This window comes from Macaca thibetana, chromosome 10 (assembly GCF_024542745.1).
Source record: "Macaca thibetana thibetana isolate TM-01 chromosome 10, ASM2454274v1, whole genome shotgun sequence".
Taxonomy (NCBI): Eukaryota; Metazoa; Chordata; class Mammalia; order Primates; family Cercopithecidae; genus Macaca; species Macaca thibetana.
Genome location: NC_065587.1, coordinates 8883944 through 8900501, shown reverse-complemented (window position 1 = coordinate 8900501; position 16558 = coordinate 8883944). Strand labels below are relative to the sequence as shown.

General features: G+C 52.5%; 2 protein-coding genes across 3 annotated transcripts in view; one reads left to right on the top strand and one right to left on the bottom strand.

Annotated features, from left to right (window-relative positions):
* Positions 1–16558, bottom strand: part of SNU13 (small nuclear ribonucleoprotein 13) — a 335885-nt gene that overhangs the window by 281137 nt on the left and 38190 nt on the right. The gene's annotated exons all lie outside the window — the stretch shown is intronic.
* SMIM45 (small integral membrane protein 45) lies at positions 5667–11989 on the top strand. Of its 2 annotated transcripts, XM_050806143.1 has the most exons (3): positions 5667–5980; positions 10733–10914; positions 11340–11989. In XM_050806143.1, the coding sequence occupies exons 2-3, from the start codon at positions 10747–10749 to the stop codon at positions 11592–11594; spliced, it is 423 nt and encodes a 140-aa protein (XP_050662100.1). In that variant the 5' UTR covers positions 5667–5980; positions 10733–10746; the 3' UTR covers positions 11595–11989. The 2 variants fall into 2 exon arrangements, with proteins under 2 accessions (XP_050662100.1, XP_050662101.1); XM_050806144.1 differs by having other exon boundaries at positions 10733–11989.

The following is a 16558-nucleotide window of genomic DNA, read 5'->3' as shown; positions in this document are numbered from 1 at the left end:
TAAAAGTGCCTGGTATGTCATAGTTAATAAATATTTGTTGAGTGAATGGATGGATTACATTCATCCATTCATTCTCAGCAGTCATTTATTCATCATTTCCTATGCCCAGACGCAATGCCCGGCCCTGGGAAGACAGTTGAATCAGACATTATTCATTAACTTAGTGTGATGAGGATGGGATAGACAATGATGACAGTGTGCTCATTGTTGTAATATCTGGGAGAGCAGAGACACTGTCTAGCCTAAATCCTTCAAACTGCAGACTAAACTAACTATGTCTTGCTTGGAAAGATCAGGAAGTAAATGGCCCCGTAGAACCCTTGCCCTCAGCACAGATAGGGCTTTGATTCCTCATGGCATGGGATGTGGAGAGGACTTCCTGAAAATCAAGTAGTAGTAGGCACTATGACAAGAAAATAAAGCAAGCTGAACACCGTGGCTCACGCTTGTAACCCAGCACTTTGGGAGACTGAGGCGGGTGAATCACTTGAGTCTGGGAGTTTGAGGCCAGCCTAGGCAATATAGTGAGACCTCATCTCTGCAAAAAAAAATTTTAAATTAGCTGAGCAGGCTGGGCACGGTGGTTCACGCCTGTAATCCTAGCATTTTGGGAGGCTGAGGCAGGCGGATCACCTGACATCAGGAGTTCGAGACCAGCCTGACCAGCATGGAGAAACCCCGTCTGTACTACTAAAAATACAAAATTAGCGGGACGTGGTGGTGCATGCCTGTAATCCCAGCTACCTGGGAGGCTGTGGCAGGAGAATCGCTTGAACTCGGGAGGCAGAAGTTGCAGTGAGCTGAGATTGCACCATTGCACTCCAGCCTGGGCAACAAGAGCGAAACTCCATCTCAAAAATAATAATAATAGGCCGGGCACGGTGGCTCACACCTGTAATTCCAGCACTTTGGGAGGCTGAGGCAGGCAGATCACAAGGTCAGGAGACTGAGACCATCCTGGCCAACATGGTGAAACCCTGTGTCTACTAAAAATACAAAAATTAACTGGGTGCGGTAGCTCATGCCTGTAATCCCAGCACTTTGGGAGGCCAAGGTGGGCAGATCACGAGGTCAGGAGTTCAAGATCAGCCTGGCCAACATGGTGAAACCCCATCTTTACTAAAAATACAAAAATTAGCTGGGCATGGTGGTACGTCCCTGTAATCCCAGCTACTTGGGAGGCTGAGGCAGGAGAATCGCTTGAACCCAGGAGGCGGAGGTTGCGGTAAGCCAAGACCACGCTACTGCCCTCCAGCCTGGCCGCAGAGCGAGACTCTGTCTCAAAACAAAACAAAACAACAAAAAAGCAAAAATTAGCTGGGCGTGGAGGTGTGTGCCTGTAATCCTAGCTACTCGGAGGCTGAGGCAGGAGGCTGAGGCAGGAAAATCGCTTGAACCAGGGAGTCAAGAGGTTGCAGTGGGCCAAGATGGCACCGGTGCACTCCAGCCTGGTGACAGAGCGAGGCTCCGTCTCAAAAAAAAATAAAATAAAATAATAATTTAAAAAATTATTATAAATAAATAACATTAGCTGAGCATGGTGGTATGCACCTTTGGTTCCAATTACTCAGAAGGCTGAGGTGGGAGAATCACTTGAACCGGGGAGGCAGAGGTTGCAGTGAGCCCAGATCATGCCACTGCACTTCAGCCTGGGTGACAGAGTGAGACCCTGTCTCGAAAAAAAAAAAAAAAAAAAAAAAAAAAAAGCGGGGCACAGTGGTTCTCGCCTGTAATCCCAGCACTCAGCACTTTGGGAGGCCAAGGCAGGTGGATCACCTGAGGTCAGGAGTTCAAGACCAGCCTGACTAACATGGTGAAACCCCGTCTCCACTGAAAATACAAAATTAGCCAGGTGTGGTGGCGCTTGCCTGCAATCCCAGCTACTTGGGGGGCTGAGGCAGCAGAATTGCTTGAACCTGGGAGGTGGAGGTTGCAGTGAGCTGAGATTATGCCAATGTACTCTGGCCTAGGCAACAAGAGTGAAACTCTATCACACACAAAAAAACAAAAAAACAAACAAACAAATTAGCCGGGTGTGGTGGTGGTGGCAGGCGCCTGTAATCCCAGCTACTTGGGAGGCTGAGGCAGGAGAATTGCTTGAACCTGGGAGGTGTAGGTTGCAGTGAGCCGAGATCGCACCACTGCACTCCAGCATGGGCGACAGTGCGGGACTCCATCTCAAAAAAAAAAAGAAGGCCGGGCGTGGTGGCTCAAGCCTGTAATACCAGCACTTTGGGAGGCCGAGATGGGCGGATCACGAGGTCAGGAGATCAAGACCATCCTGGCTAACACGGTGAAACCCCGTCTCTACTAAAAAATACCAAAAAAAAAAAAAAAACTAGCTGGGCGGCCGGGCGCGGTGGCTCAAGCCTGTAATCCCAGCACTTTGGGAGGCCGAGACGGGCGGATCACGAGGTCAGGAGATCGAAACCATCCTGGCTAACACGGTGAAACCCCGTCTCTATTAAGAAATACAAAAAACTAGCCGGGCGAGGTGGCGGGCGCCTGTAGTCCCAGCTACTCGGGAGGCTGAGGCCGGAGAATGGCGTGAACCCGGGAGGCGGAGCTTGCAGTGAGCTGAGATCCGGCCACTGCACTCCAGCCTGGGCGACAGAGCCAGACTCCGTCTCAAAAAAAAAAAAAAAAAAAAAAAAAAAAACTAGCTGGGCGAGGTGGCGGGCGCCTGTAGTCCCAGCTGCTTGGGAGGCTGAGGCAGGAGAATGGCGTAAACCCGGGAGGCGGAGCTTGCAGTGAGCTGAGATCTGGCCACTGCACTCCAGCCTGGGCTGCAGAGTGAGACTCTGTCTCAGAAAAAAAAAAAAAAAAAAAAGAAGAAGAAGATGAACTAAAGCTGACTGGGAGAAGAGATGAATGGGAGGAGGCTATTTTAGAGCAGGGAGGCCTGCCTAAGGTGACATTTGAGCAGATGTCTGAATTCAGTGAGAGAGGGGCCCATTAAGTGTGATGAAGAAGAGGCCTCAGGCAGAAGGCAGTGCAAGTGGAAAGCCCCTGAGGGGGAAGCACTTCCAAGGCGTAGCAAGGAGGCCGGTGGCTGTGGCAGGTGGAGTAAGAACAGGGGAGGAGGTGAGGCCACGGAGGTGATTGAGCTCCCGGAGACTGAGGCCCTTAGAGAGTGGTGGGCTGGGAAAAGACTTTGGACTCTGGTGGGGACTTTTCAGGAGGGGCCGGGCTGAGACCCATTCGGTCAGTGTGTGCTGAGTGCCTGCCCTGGGGACCCTGGTCCCAAAGGAGCCAACCTGCTTCAGGGAGTTACCACTGGTAACAAGAAACAAGACACTGTAGTGGGAGAGGCCACTGGGGAGCAGCCAGGAACAGCAGGAACCCAGGGAAGCTGCCCCGAGTCTCTGGGGACAGAAAGTAGTTGTGTGTAGGATCCATATGTGATGAAGGGTAGGGATGGGGAAGAGGCCAGATCGAGGCCTGGAGGTTCTTACATCCTGAACACCCAAGCTGGCAGGGTCATCAGAGTCCTCTGGGCTAGTGTTTTTCAAATCAGCTTCTGTGGAGCCCTGGGGAGATGACTTGGGGTCCTGTGAGGGACAGGGGGGATTCTGAGTGGATTGGGTCCAGAACCCCCACCCCCACCCTACCACTGAACCAAAGCAACCTCAGCTTTGTCTATGTTATGTATTGAGCTTCCCATAAGCTTTTGTATGAATAAGGAATCAGTGGCTAAAACAATGCCCACAGGCCATGGATCACATACTTTACAGATTTATTGAGGCATAAGGGACACATATAATCAACTACACGTATTTCAAGGGTACAATTTGATAAGTTTGACATATGTATATACTTAAGAAGCCACCATCACCATTAAGACACTGAACATATCCTTCATCCCAAAAAGTTTACTCCTGCCCCTTTATGATTCTTCCCCCAACTCCTCTGCTCTCCTACCCCAAAATGTTCAAAAGCACTTTGGCCAGGTGGTGGCTCATGCCTGTAATCCCAGTACTTTGGGAGGCTGAGGCAGGAGAGCTTGAGGCCAGAAGTTCAAGACCGGCTTGGGCAATGTGGCAAAATCTTGTCTCTACAAAAACACAAAAATCAGCTGGGCATAGTGGCATGCATTTGTGGTCCCAGCTACTCAAGAGGCTGAGGTGGGAGGATCACCTGAGCCCAGGAGGCAGAAGTTGCAATGAGCCATGATCACATCACTGTGCTCCAGCCTGAGTGAAAGAGCAAGACCTTGTCTTAAAAAACAAGGCAAAAGGCCAGGCGCGGTGGCTCACTCCTGTAATCCCAGCACTTTGGGAGGCTGAGGTGGGCGGATCATGAAATCAGTAGATAGAGACCATCCTGGCCAATATAGTAAACCCTGCCTCTACTAAAATACAAAAAATTAGCCAGGTGTGGTGGTGTGCATCTGTAGTCCCAGCTCCTCAGGAGGCTGAGGCAGGGGAATTGCTTGAACCCGGGAGGTAGAGGTTGCAGTGAGCCGAGCTTGCGCCATTGCACTCCAGCCTGGCAAACAGAGCGAGACTCTGTCTCAAAACAAAACAAAACAAACCCTCTGTGAACTCACAGTCACACCCCTCGTCCCACATATGCTGGAAAGGACCCGTCATACCTGAAGAGCCCCTAGATGGCCCCAGAGGTGTCTGTGGTGGGGGACCTAGGTCCTGAAGCAACCTCACCCAGATCCTTTCTCCCTGCCCATCCCCAGGTTTCTGGGAATGGATTCCCTAGGGAGGTGGTTCCTGGAAGCCTCTTCCCAGCCATGCCCCATGGGCCCTGGGGGGCTGCTGTCTCCTCCTGAGACAATAGCCCTGAACACATGGCAGACACCTTATCTATGGCATAGGGAGAGGGGGAGGATCCACACTTGGGAAGGTGGACCCCACCCCCTACGTCAGCCCCTGGCTTTGAACTCCAGCTCAGTCACTGAGAAGCTGAGGGCTCTGGGAGAAGGAGAAGGCCAGCAGTTTCACCTCTCTGCCTCATCACAAAATGGGGTCTCAACACCAGTCCAGCTGGGAGGACTGCAGGAAGTGATGTGTGGGGCCAGCTGGCAGATGGGAGCGCTCAATGCCTGTGCTAGCTGTACACCAGCCAGGGGTGCTGTGGGCTGTACACCAGCCAGGGGTGCTGTGGGGTAAATGAGGCAGAATGGGGAGGGGCAGCCATTTGCGAGGGTCCTGAAAGCCAGGCTAGGGCTCCGACCCTGGCATTGCTACTTTCTTGCTGTGTGACCATGAATGAGAAATGAGTTAATATAATCAAAGTGTTAAAAACAGTGTCCGGTGCATAGGAAATGTTACATTGAGCCAGTGTGTCTGAACTCTCAGACTCAGTCTTGGTTCTTCCTTCTATAACATATGACCCCCTTGGGCTCTACTAGTCACTGATTCTGTGTCCCCACGCACTTGCCAGTTACCCCAGTCTCTCCCTGCTTCCCAAATGGCAAACCATCAAACCCTTAGAGTTATCAGCCGTGGTCCTCTGCTCTCTAGGCCCACCAGGCTTGGGGTGCTGCAGCCTGCTGGGTGACTCGCCCTCCCTGCACTCCCCCAATCCTGCCGCCCTGTCATCTGCTGTACCACGTGCACAGTACCAGGGATCCAGAAGAGAAGGCTGGTTGCCAGGGCAACGGAAGATAAAGCCCTTGCTCTGCCAGGCTGCTGATTGGTTGAGACAGGTCCCACCTCCTGCCATCCTGAGAGTGGGGGCTAGGGTGAAGGGTCTCTGATGGGCCGGGAGAGGTACCAGGATGCTGAGCCAGTCCAGGACTGCCCCCTCCTGGCCCACTCAGAGCCCCCAGGTGTGAGAAGCTCCATCTCCCGTGGGTGGCATTGGCCTTGCCCTATCTCTGCCTCCAGCACCCAGGGCAGCTGCAGATAGCGGTGTCTCTGGGGACAGCAGCTGCGAATGAGTCCACGGGCTGACGCTGAGCTGCTCAGGCTGAGGCGGTGTGCTCAGCGCAGAGCCCCCGGAACTGGCATCTGCAGGGCGTGAGGTGGGTCTTTGGGCACACGGAGGGCACCGAGTGGTGCCAATGGCTTGGGAGGTAGGGAGAGGGGCTCTGCAAACTCACACTGTCTCAGGCAGGACTTTGGCTGAAATGAGGCTGGAAAATTCCATATAGATCATCTGGTAACCCCATCCCCACCCCGTCACTGTGCACAGGGGACCCTGAGGCCCAGAGAGGGTGAAGAAGGGGCCAAGGTCACACAAGAGGCCACTGTGTGTGTTGCTTTTCCACCTAGGTCAGTTCCCTGAGAAATCAGGAAGAGACCACGGGGTCCTCAGTCAGCCTCAGAATGCCTGGGATTTTGTGCACAGGGCTGGAAAGGCTGGGGGGCCTTGATCTCTATTCCATACCTCCCAGCATCGCGGCTGAAATGGCTTCTGTTCTGCCCCAGCTCCCCATTCGCATGTTTAAGCTGGAAGGAAACTGGGGGCCTGGCTGGGCCTGGGCAGGGGGCGTGAGTGACCTTGGACACAGTCAAGTCACACAGGGAGCAGCCTCCCTGCCTGGGGTGCTCCTTCCCTACCTTCGCCAACTCTGGCAGCACCAGGCAATCCTGCATTCTCTCCGGCTCCCCAGAAAGGCAGCTGGGTAAGAGGTGCTGGGTCCTACACGCTCCCCTGCCCTGGCTGCGCTAGTTACTTTGGACAATCAGTGCACTTTTCATTTTGTTCCTCCACCAATAGGGCTTTAAGACAATGTCGGTGCCTCAGAACAGCCAGTGAGGACCTTGGGGGTAGGAGAGGGGCTCCAGATGGATGCAGGACCAGGAAGCAGCATCTTTCCCTCCCCTGGGGCCACAGCTCCCCTCACAGGCCCACCTGGGAGTAGAGAGACAAGAGGAACTGGAGTTTGGAGACGGAGGTCAGAGGAGTGAGGGCCTCCCTCTGACTTACCTGGAGTTCTCTCCATCCATCCCCCTGCTTCCCTCCCCAGAAGCAAGGTGGGCATCAGCTCATTTCATCCTGCTCCGGTGCCTTTCCCTCCCCTGGAGGACGCAAGCGTCAGGGCATCACTGGGGTTTGGGATCTAGCTCTGCCACTTTCCAGTTGGGTAAGCCAGGGCAAGTTAGTGAGCCTGTCTGGGCCTCAGTTTCTTCATCTGTAAAATGCAGATAGTGACGCTTGCCCCATAGGCCTGTTGTGAGGTTTGTGGAAGAACTCAAACAGTGCTCTACCTGCCGGGCAGGCAGAGGTGGGCTCCTCACGTCACCCCTTTCTTATAACTAGGGAAGGTTGGGGGTGGGTTCAATAGGCCCTGCATCATCCTATCCCTGGAGGAGATGATCTGTGATCTGTGTGTTTTTTTGTTTTTTGTTCTCTGTTTTGAGACGGAGTCTCCCTCTGTCGCCCAGGCTGGAGTGCAGTGGCACAATCTCGGCTCACTGCAAGCTCTGCCTCCTGGGTTCACACCATTCTCCTGCCTCAGCCTCCCAAGTAGCTGGGACTACAGGCCCCCACCACCATGCCTGGCTAATTTTTTGTATTTTTAGTAGAGACGGGGTTTCACTGTGTTAGCCAGGATGGTCTCGATCTTCTGATCTTGTGATCCGCCTATCCCGGCCTCCTGAAGTGTTTTTTTTTTTTTTTTAACAGCCTCGCTCTGTTGCCCATGCTAGATTACAATGGCACCATCTCGGCTCACTGCAACCTCTGCCTCACAGGCTCAAGCAATTCTCCTGCCTCAGCCTCTCGAGTAGCTGGGATCACAGGTGCCTGCCACCACCCCTGGCTAATTTTTGTACTTTTAGAAGAGACGAGGTTTCTCCATGTTGGCTAGGCTGGTCTTGAACTCCTGGCCTTATCCACCTGCCTCAGCCTCCCAAAATGCTGGAATTACAGGCGTGACCCACCACAGCCAGACTGTGATCTGGCTTTTGAAGTATGAGTAGGAATTTGCCAAGTGAACAAGAATGCAAAGAACATTCTAGAGAAAATGAAAGCATATGCAAAGATGAGGACTGCATAATGTGTAGGCACATGTAGGTGATAGGCAGTTCCATGTGACTGCACATAGTGGGCGATGTGAGGAGGGGGAGGTTGGCAGGGAGCAGATGGGCACCTTTGGGCCATTCTAAAGAGTCTGGGTGGGCCAAACACAGTGGCTCATGCCTGTAATCCCAGCACTTTGGGAGTCCGAGGTGGGCAGATCACTTGAGGTCAGAAGTTTGAGACCAGCCTGGCTAACATGGCAAAACCCCGTCTCTACTAAAAAACACAAGAACTACCTGGGTGTGGTGGCAGGTGCCTGTAATCCCAGCTACTCACAAGGGAGGCTGAGGCAGGAGATCGCTTGAAGGCGGAGTTTGTGGGGAGCCAAGATCATGCCATTGCACTCCAGCCTAGGCAACAGAACGAGACTCTGTCTAAAAAAAAAAAAAAAACTAATAAAAAAAAGAGTCTGGATGTATATAAGGTTTGCAACTTACCTTACACCTGCTTTCACTTTCCTGCCTTCTCCGCCTCTGGTTCAGTGGAAATAACAATAGCTGATATTGACCGAGTGCTGATTCTGTGCCAGGCAGAATGGTGCAAAATGCTTTTTTATTTTAATTATTTCTTTTTTTTGAGACAAAGTTTCACTCTTGTTGCCCAGGCTGGAGTGCAATGACACAATCGTGGCTCACTGTAACCTCTGCCTCCTGAGTTCAAGCAATTCTCCTGCCTCAGCCTGCCGAGTAGTTGGGATTACAAGCACGGGCCACCACACCGGGCTAATTTTGTACTTTTTGTAGAGACGGGGTTTCACCATGTTAGTCAGGCTGGTCTTGAACTCCTGACCTCAGGTGACCTGCCCGCCTTGGCCTCCCAAAGTGCTGGGATTACAGGCATGAGCCATCATGCCCAGCCACAAAATGCTCTTTAGGCATTGTCTTGTTAAAAATTTGAAGTATGCTTAGGACGTGGGTGCTATTTCTATCCACATTGTACAGATAAGGAAACTGAGGCTCAGAGAATAAGAACAAACTTACTGTGTGGCACTTGTTATGTGCCAGGCACTAGTTCTGAATATTTTACATAAATTAACTCATTCAGCAGACATAAAAGCCCTATCACCTGGGTACTTGTTACCATTCCCTTTTTCTTTTCTTTCTCTTTTTCTTTTTTTTTTTTTTTTTTTTTTTTTGAGACGGAGTCTTGCTCTGTCGCCCAAGCTGGAGTGCAGTGGCGCGATCCTGGCTCACTGCAAGCTCCGCCTCCTGGGTTCACGCCATTCTCCTGCCCCAGCCTCCCGAGTAGCTGGGACTACAGGCGCCCGCCACTGCGCCCGGCTCATTTTTTTTGTATTTTTAGTAGAGACGGGGTTTCACCGTGGTCTCGATCTCCTGACCTTGTGATCCGCCCGCCTCGGCCTCCCAAAGTGCTGGGATTACAGGCGTGAGCCACCGCGCCCGGCCTCTCTTTTTCTTTACTTTTTCTTTTTTTTTTTTTTTTTTTTTTGTGAGACTGGATCTTGCTCCAGGCTGCCAGGCTGGAGTGCAGTGGCACCATCACAGCTCACTGCAGCCTTGATCTCCCAGACTTAGGTGATCATTCCACCTCAGCCTCCTGGGTAGCTGGGATTACAGGAGTGTGCCACCATGCCCAGCTAATTTTTTGAGTTTTTAGTAAAGATGGGGTTTTGCCATGTTGCCCAGGCTGGTCTCAAACTCCTGGTCTCAAGCAATCCACCCTCCTCGGCCTCCCAAAGTGCTGGGATTACAGGCAGGAGCCACCACGTCCAGCCTCATTCTCATTTTATAGATGTAGAAACCAAAGCTCTGAATATCTTGCCCAAATGTTTTGGTGCTAGGGGCCATGCCCTTATAACTATGAAACTGGGCTTGTGTAGAATCCATTGATATCAACCAGGTCTCCTTCAATGGGTGTTTGTTCACTACACTTTCACCAAGCCACACTTGGCTAGGGCATGCAGGTGGCTGGGAGATCCACTCATCTCAGGGGCAGGTGCTGGCAACTGGCAGCCATGGCAGCTGCAGTCAGGGCTGGGTCCCAGGGCTCAGGGGCGCAGGGAGACCAGAGGAGGCATCGCCCAATCTGTCCTTTACTGAGTGCCCTGCACAGGCCCTATCCAGGGATCAGTGAATCCTCACTAGGACCAGTGTAGAGGTGTTATCCCTTTCCCCTTCCCTAGGGGAGGAAGCTGAGGCCCAGCGAGGTTAGGCAACTTGCCCAAGGGCACACATCCTGGCAAGAGACTCAATCAGAACTGCCTGTGGCTAAATTGCTCTGTTGCCCAGGCTGGAGTGCAGTGGCGCAATCTCGACTCACTCCACCTCCCAGGTTCAAGCGATTCTCCTGTCTCAAGTAGCTGGGATTACAGGCGCGTGCCATCACGCCCGGCTAATTTTCGTATTTTTGGTAGAGATGGGGTTTCACCATATTGGCCAGGCTGGTCTTGAACTCCTGACCTCAGGTGATCTGCCCACCTCGGCCTCCCAATGTGCTGGGATTACAGGCGTGAGCCACCACGCCCAGCGTAAGTCTCCTTAAAGGGTGAATAGGAGCTGGGTGTTCCCATGGCGTGGCGACAGCTTTGTGCTTGCCCAGGAGGCCTGGGCTGCTGAGTCACCACGTGGTCTTGATCAGCCGCTTCTCCGCCCTTGCTCTAATGGACCTCAGTCTTCCCATTTGTAAAGTGATGCTTGGGCCTCCGGCTCTGTGAAGCCTGAAGGTCTCCCTCTGGATGGGCGGGACAAGGGGCACCTCTGCTGGCCTTCATTACCCTGTGTCTCCGCAGCCAAGGCCGCCGCGATGCCGCACTTCCTGGACTGGTTCGTGCCGGTCTACCTGGTCATCTCCGTCCTCATTCTGGTGGGCTTCGGCGCCTGCATCTACTACTTCGAGCCGGGCCTGCAGGAGGCGCACAAGTGGCGCATGCAGCGCCCCCTGGTGGACCGCGACCTCCGCAAGACGCTAATGGTGCGCGACAACCTGGCCTTCGGCGGCCCCGAGGTCTGAGCTGACTTGCGAAGGGGATGGGCGGGCGGCACCGGGCGCCCTCCCCCAGCCTGCCCAGCCCGGAGACCCCCAAAGCAGAGGGAGGCCGGTCTTTTGGCCCTTCGCGCTATCCCTCTGTAGCCTGGGCTCTCCCGACAGAGGCCCCAGGTGCGCTGGCAGTGGAGGTCGGGGAGCTAGGTGCCTGGCTGGCCCAGGGCTTGCTCTCCGTGTCAAGCTGAGTCACCCAGAGCCCACTCTCCCAAGCTCAGGAGCATCCTCCGCTGGGCCCCAGTGCCTTTGTGCTGCGCAGCACTCTGCCCCTCCACTGGAGTCAGGCATGGCTACGGCTGCCTGTCCTGAGCCTCCCGAGCCCTCATTTCTTCGTGAAATCCTGTTTCCCCACTCAGCTCCCCCGCCTCCACTCAGTGGCACCGGCCCTGCAGCTTCAGGCGGCAGGCGTCAAAGGCAACCCAAGGAAAGAACCTAAGAACCTCGTTTGGAGGGATGTCAGCTTGGGCCAGCCCAGCCGCACCCCGCAGGGCTCAGGTTTGGAACTGGTGAGGGTGTGTGGTGGGGGTGTGCAGAAGGGTAAGACCGAGGTAGAGGGTTGGGGAGGGGAGAGAGAGAAAGTCTGGGGGGAGCGGGAAAGCTTGGGGAGATGAGGAGATGTGTACATGTGAGAGAGAGCGTGGGGGCCCCAGGCAGGGCAGGAGGTGGTGGAAACGGGGTGAACTCCGTGGGCTGTGTGAGGACTGTCCATAGTGGGTCCCAACCCCCTCTCTCTGCTGGAGTTTCCTAGCCCTTCCCCCCGCTCCAAGACTGAGGCAGCAGGCAGGAGCCCCTACCTTCCCTCCCTGTCCTGTGCCACACTTCTGGGGCCAAGCCCAGCCCCCTTGAGCCAGGCCCCGCCAGACTCCAAGCCCACCCTAGAACCCTCCTCCTGTGTGGAGACTCTGTTGCCCCACTTTGGACACAGATTGGCAACCTGCCTCACCCCGCCCCCCTTCGCTGGGGCTTCCATCTTAATTTATTCTCAATAATAAAGACTTCATGATGATCTCTGCAGGAATGTGTCTTTTCCTGAAAGGAGGATCATGTCTGTCAACTCACTGGGTCCTCATGAAAAATATGACAGCTCCATAGTCCCCATTTTAGGGATGGGAACACTAAATCTCAGGGAAGGTAGGCCAGGGCTTCCCAAGAGCTGCAGTACTGACATTCTGGACTGGATCACTCTTGGTTGTAGGGGGCTGTCCTGCCCATTGTAGGATGTTTAGCAACCTTGGTTTCTACCCAATAGATGCCAGTTGCTTGCCCCCTCTTCTGTTAGGACAATCAAAAATGTTAACTGGGCTGGGCTCGGTGGCTCACGCTTGTAATCCCAGCACTTTGGGAGTCCGAGGCGGGCAGATCACAACGTCAGGAGATCGAGACCATCCTAGTGAACACGGTGAAACCCCATCTCTACTAAAAAAAATACAAAAAATTAGCTGGGCATGGTGGCGGGCACCTGTAGTCCCAGCTACTTGGGAGGCTGAGGCAGGAGAATGGCGTGAACCCAGGAGGCGGAGCTTGCAGTGAGCCGAGATCGTGCCACTGCACTCCAGCCTGGACAGCAGAGCCAGACTCTGTCTCAAAAAAAAAACCAAAAAAACCCAGAAAACTCTTTCCCAGCCATGGTCAGAGGTGGGACTGAAAAGGGCCCAAGCCAATCTAGTTAGGAGTGATCATTGCAAGGTACAGAAACCCGACTCTCCTAGCTTGGCCAAGAAGGCCAGATATCATGAGGACACTGGGGTGTTCAAGTAGTGGGCTTAGGACAACTAGAGCCAGGCATGCAGACCCTCTTAGGATCTTTTCTCTTATTAGTCACCACTGTCACACCCTCAGCATGGAAAACACAGCAGCCAGCTGCTGGCAAGTTCTGTACCTCACAGCTCCAGCCCCTGGAGCTACCAGTCCCTCGCTCTGCCCCCAGCGCAAATATCTCTGGGGTAGGATTCGTTGCCTCATTTTAGGTCAAGTGTCCATGTTAGGCCAGTCACCCAAGGCTGGGGCAGTGTCCTGGGGGTGAAAGTCTGTGGGTTCAGCGTGGGTCATCTCAGAACAAGGCAGATCCCCTGGGATGTAGGGAGAGGAAAAGGCAGGTTTCAGGAGAAATGATGTAAACTTCCCCACCCCACCTCCATCACAACAAACAGACTCTTTTGGAGGTAGATTAGGCTCGACTGGCTGAGCACTGGCTCAGGGAGGGAGGGCCTCCAGGCGTGATCTGGCCTGCAGCCAAGTTTGATTTGTCCCACATAGTGTTTTGAAAAAATGCAAATTAGTTGCCAATATTCACCAGTCAGGAGATTTCACACTAGAATCTCTTTTTCTGACTCCTCCTTAAAAATAAAAATTCTAGCCACAGAGAGTCTGAAGTGTAAATGTGTTCATGGTCACGAGCTTCACAGCCTGGGCAGGGAGGGTGCTGACTGTGACCCTGCGGAGGCCTCAAGGTGGCCAGTCCTTCTCTTAGGAGAGCTGCCTCCGTTCAAGGGCTGTACCAAGACTTTTCACCCTAGGCTGCCATCAAAGGGAGGGTGAGGGATTCATCCAAGCACTCTGCTCTTCAACCTGGATCCTTTCCCAGACTTCTCCCCTGGGCTCATTACATAAATGTTTATTTACACCTGTTCTTCCCCTAAAAGATTCAAGAAGGTTTCAGCTGAAGGAGCCGCATAACATAGGAGTAAGGAGGAAATATTTTAACTCTGACTCCTACTGTAATGCTGTTATTATTACTTGTCTCTAAGCCTCCTGGCAGCGAGAGGGGAAGGGGAAACACAAAGAGGTCTTTATTTGTTTATTTATTTTATTTATTTATTTATTTTGAGATGGAGTTTTGCTCTTGTTGTGCAGGCTGGAATGCAATGGTGCAATCTCAGCTCACTGCAACCTCCGCCTCCTGGGTTTAAGCAATTCTCCTGCCTCAGCCTCCCAAGCAGCTGGGATTGCAGGCATGCACCACCATGCCCAGCTAATTTTGTATTTTTAGTAGAGATGGGGTTTCTCCATGTTGGTCAGCCTGGTCTCGAACTCCCGACCTCAGGCGATCCACCTGCCTCAGCCTCCCAAAGTGCTGGGATTACAGGCGTGAGCCAGCATGCCCAGACTTTTTATTTCTTTTTTAGAAATGGGTTCTTGCTATGTTGCCCAGGCTGGTCTTGAACTCCTGGGCTCAAGCAATCCTCCCACCTCTCAAAGTGCTGGGATTATAGGCGTGAGCCACCACACCTGGCCCATCTTTTTATTGTTATGTGATAGAAGGGAGAGATTCACTCTTCATGAAAGACAAATTATTATTATTATTTTTTTTTTTTTGGAGACAGAGTTTCGCTCTTTTTGCCCAGGCTGGAGTGCAATGCGCGATCTCGGCTCACTGCAACCTCTGTCTCCCGGGTTCAAGCGATTCTTCTGCCGGTAGCTGGGATTACAGGCACGTGCCACCATGGTCAGCTAATTTTGCATTTTTAGTAGAGACGGGGTTTCACCATGTTGGTCAGGCTGATCTTGAACTCGTGACCTCAAGTGGTCCACCCGCCTTGGCCTCCCAAACTGCTGGGATTCCAGGAGTGAGCCATGGCACCCAACCTTTTTCTGGTTCTAAATAGGAAAAAGAAATGCTTCAGATGGGATAGTAAAAGCAACACAGTGAAGGGGAGGGAAGGTTTGACCCAGATGGCAGAGTCTACAGAAACAGGCCATTGCCCGTGGAGGCAGAATGTTTCTTCCATCTGCCAGGGGATGTCAGAGGACTGGACTAGGAGCGATTCGAGGTCAAGACTTGATAATAGTAAATCCTATAAAACCATTGATTTAAATTGCACATCCTCGGGCAAGTTTCCTGAGCTCTCAGAAACACAACCACACATTTTTGTGTCAGGTACTGAGAATCACAGATGATTAAAGCCCACATAAATGTCCCCTGCCGGTGTCTGGCATTGTGCTCAGCTCCTGTCAGGTTCTCCATACAGACCTGTTCACTTCTTTTTTTTTTTTTTTTTTTTTTTTTTTTTTTTTTTGAGACGGAGTCTCACTCTGTTGCCAGGCTAGAGTGCATTGGCGCGATCTCGGCTCACTGCAACCTCTGCCTCCCAGGTTGGAGCAATTTTCCTGCCTCAGCGTCCTGAGTAGCTGGGACTACAGGCGTGCGCCACCACACCCAGCTAATTTTTGCATTTTTAGTAGAGACAAGGTTTCACCATGTTGGCCAGGATGGTCTCAATCTCTTGACCTTGTGATCTGCCCACCTCGGCCTCCTAAAGTGCTGGGATTACAGGCATGAGCCACCATGCCCATCTGAGCCCTGTTCATTTTCATATCACTCCTGCCCTACCTCCCTCACTGGGTGATGGCAGATGTCGAAAGAGATAGTGGGGAAGAAAGCACTGTATAAAAGCCGTGTATCTCATAGCTACCCTCTTTTTTTTTTCCTTTCTTTCTTTTTTTCGAGAAGGAGTCTCGCTCTATCACTAGGCTGGAGGGCAGTGGCACAGTCTTGGCTCACTGCAACCTCTGCCTCCTGGGTTCAAGCCATTCTTCTGCCTCAGCCTCCCAAGTAGCTGGGATTACAGGCATGTGCCACCATGCCCAGCTAATTTTTGTATTTTTAGTAGAGATGGGGTTTCACCATGTTGGCCAGGCAGGTCTTGAACTTCTGACCTCGTGATCCACCCGCCTCAGCCTCCCAAAGTGCTGGGATTACAGGCATGAGCCACTGCGCCTGGCCCATAGCTATCCTCTTGAACTCTACAGAGGCACGTTGCATACCTAGGCCTGGCACCAAGAGTGTATTGGAGAAGAGGATATCCCTGCATCAGAAGAGCTCACAAACTGGAGGGTACAGAGGTATAAACAGACAAATTATTATTAGTAGTAGTAGTGTTTTTTTTTTTTTTGAGATAGAGTCTCACTCTGTTGCCCAGGCTGGAGTACAGTGGCACAATCTCGGTTCACTGCAACCTTGGTCTCCCGGATTCAAGCGATTCTCCTGCCTCAACCTCCCGAATAGCTGGGACTACAGGCAAGTGCCACCATGCCCAGCTAATTTAGTAGTAGTATTTTTTGTGAGGGAGTGTTACTCTGTTGCCTAGGCTGGAGTACAGTGGTGTGATCTCAGCTCACTGCAACCTCTGCCTCCCAGGTTCAAGCAATCCTCCTGCTTCAGCCTGCCAAGTATCTGGGACTACAAGTGCACGTCACCATGCTAGGGTAATTTTTGTATTTTTAGTAGAGACTGGGTTTTGTCATGTTGGTCAGGCTGGTCTCGAACTCCTGACCTCAAGTGATCCGCCCACCTTGGCCTCCCAAAGTTCTGGGATTACAGGTGTGAGCCATTGTGCCCGGCCAACAGACAAATTATAAAACTGTACCTGCCGCAAGAGAAGTATGTGTGCAGAACTAAAAACAGAACCGAAGAAGTGTCTAATTCTTGGGGAAGGGGGTTGTCAAGGAAGGCGTCCCGGAGGATATGACTAGTAATCTGGGTTCTGGAGGTGGAATAAGAGTTTTCCCTGCAAAGGGAAAAGAAGGCTGCAAGTATTAAGCCACGGACTCCGGAGAGAACCTAGTCCTTTCTGAA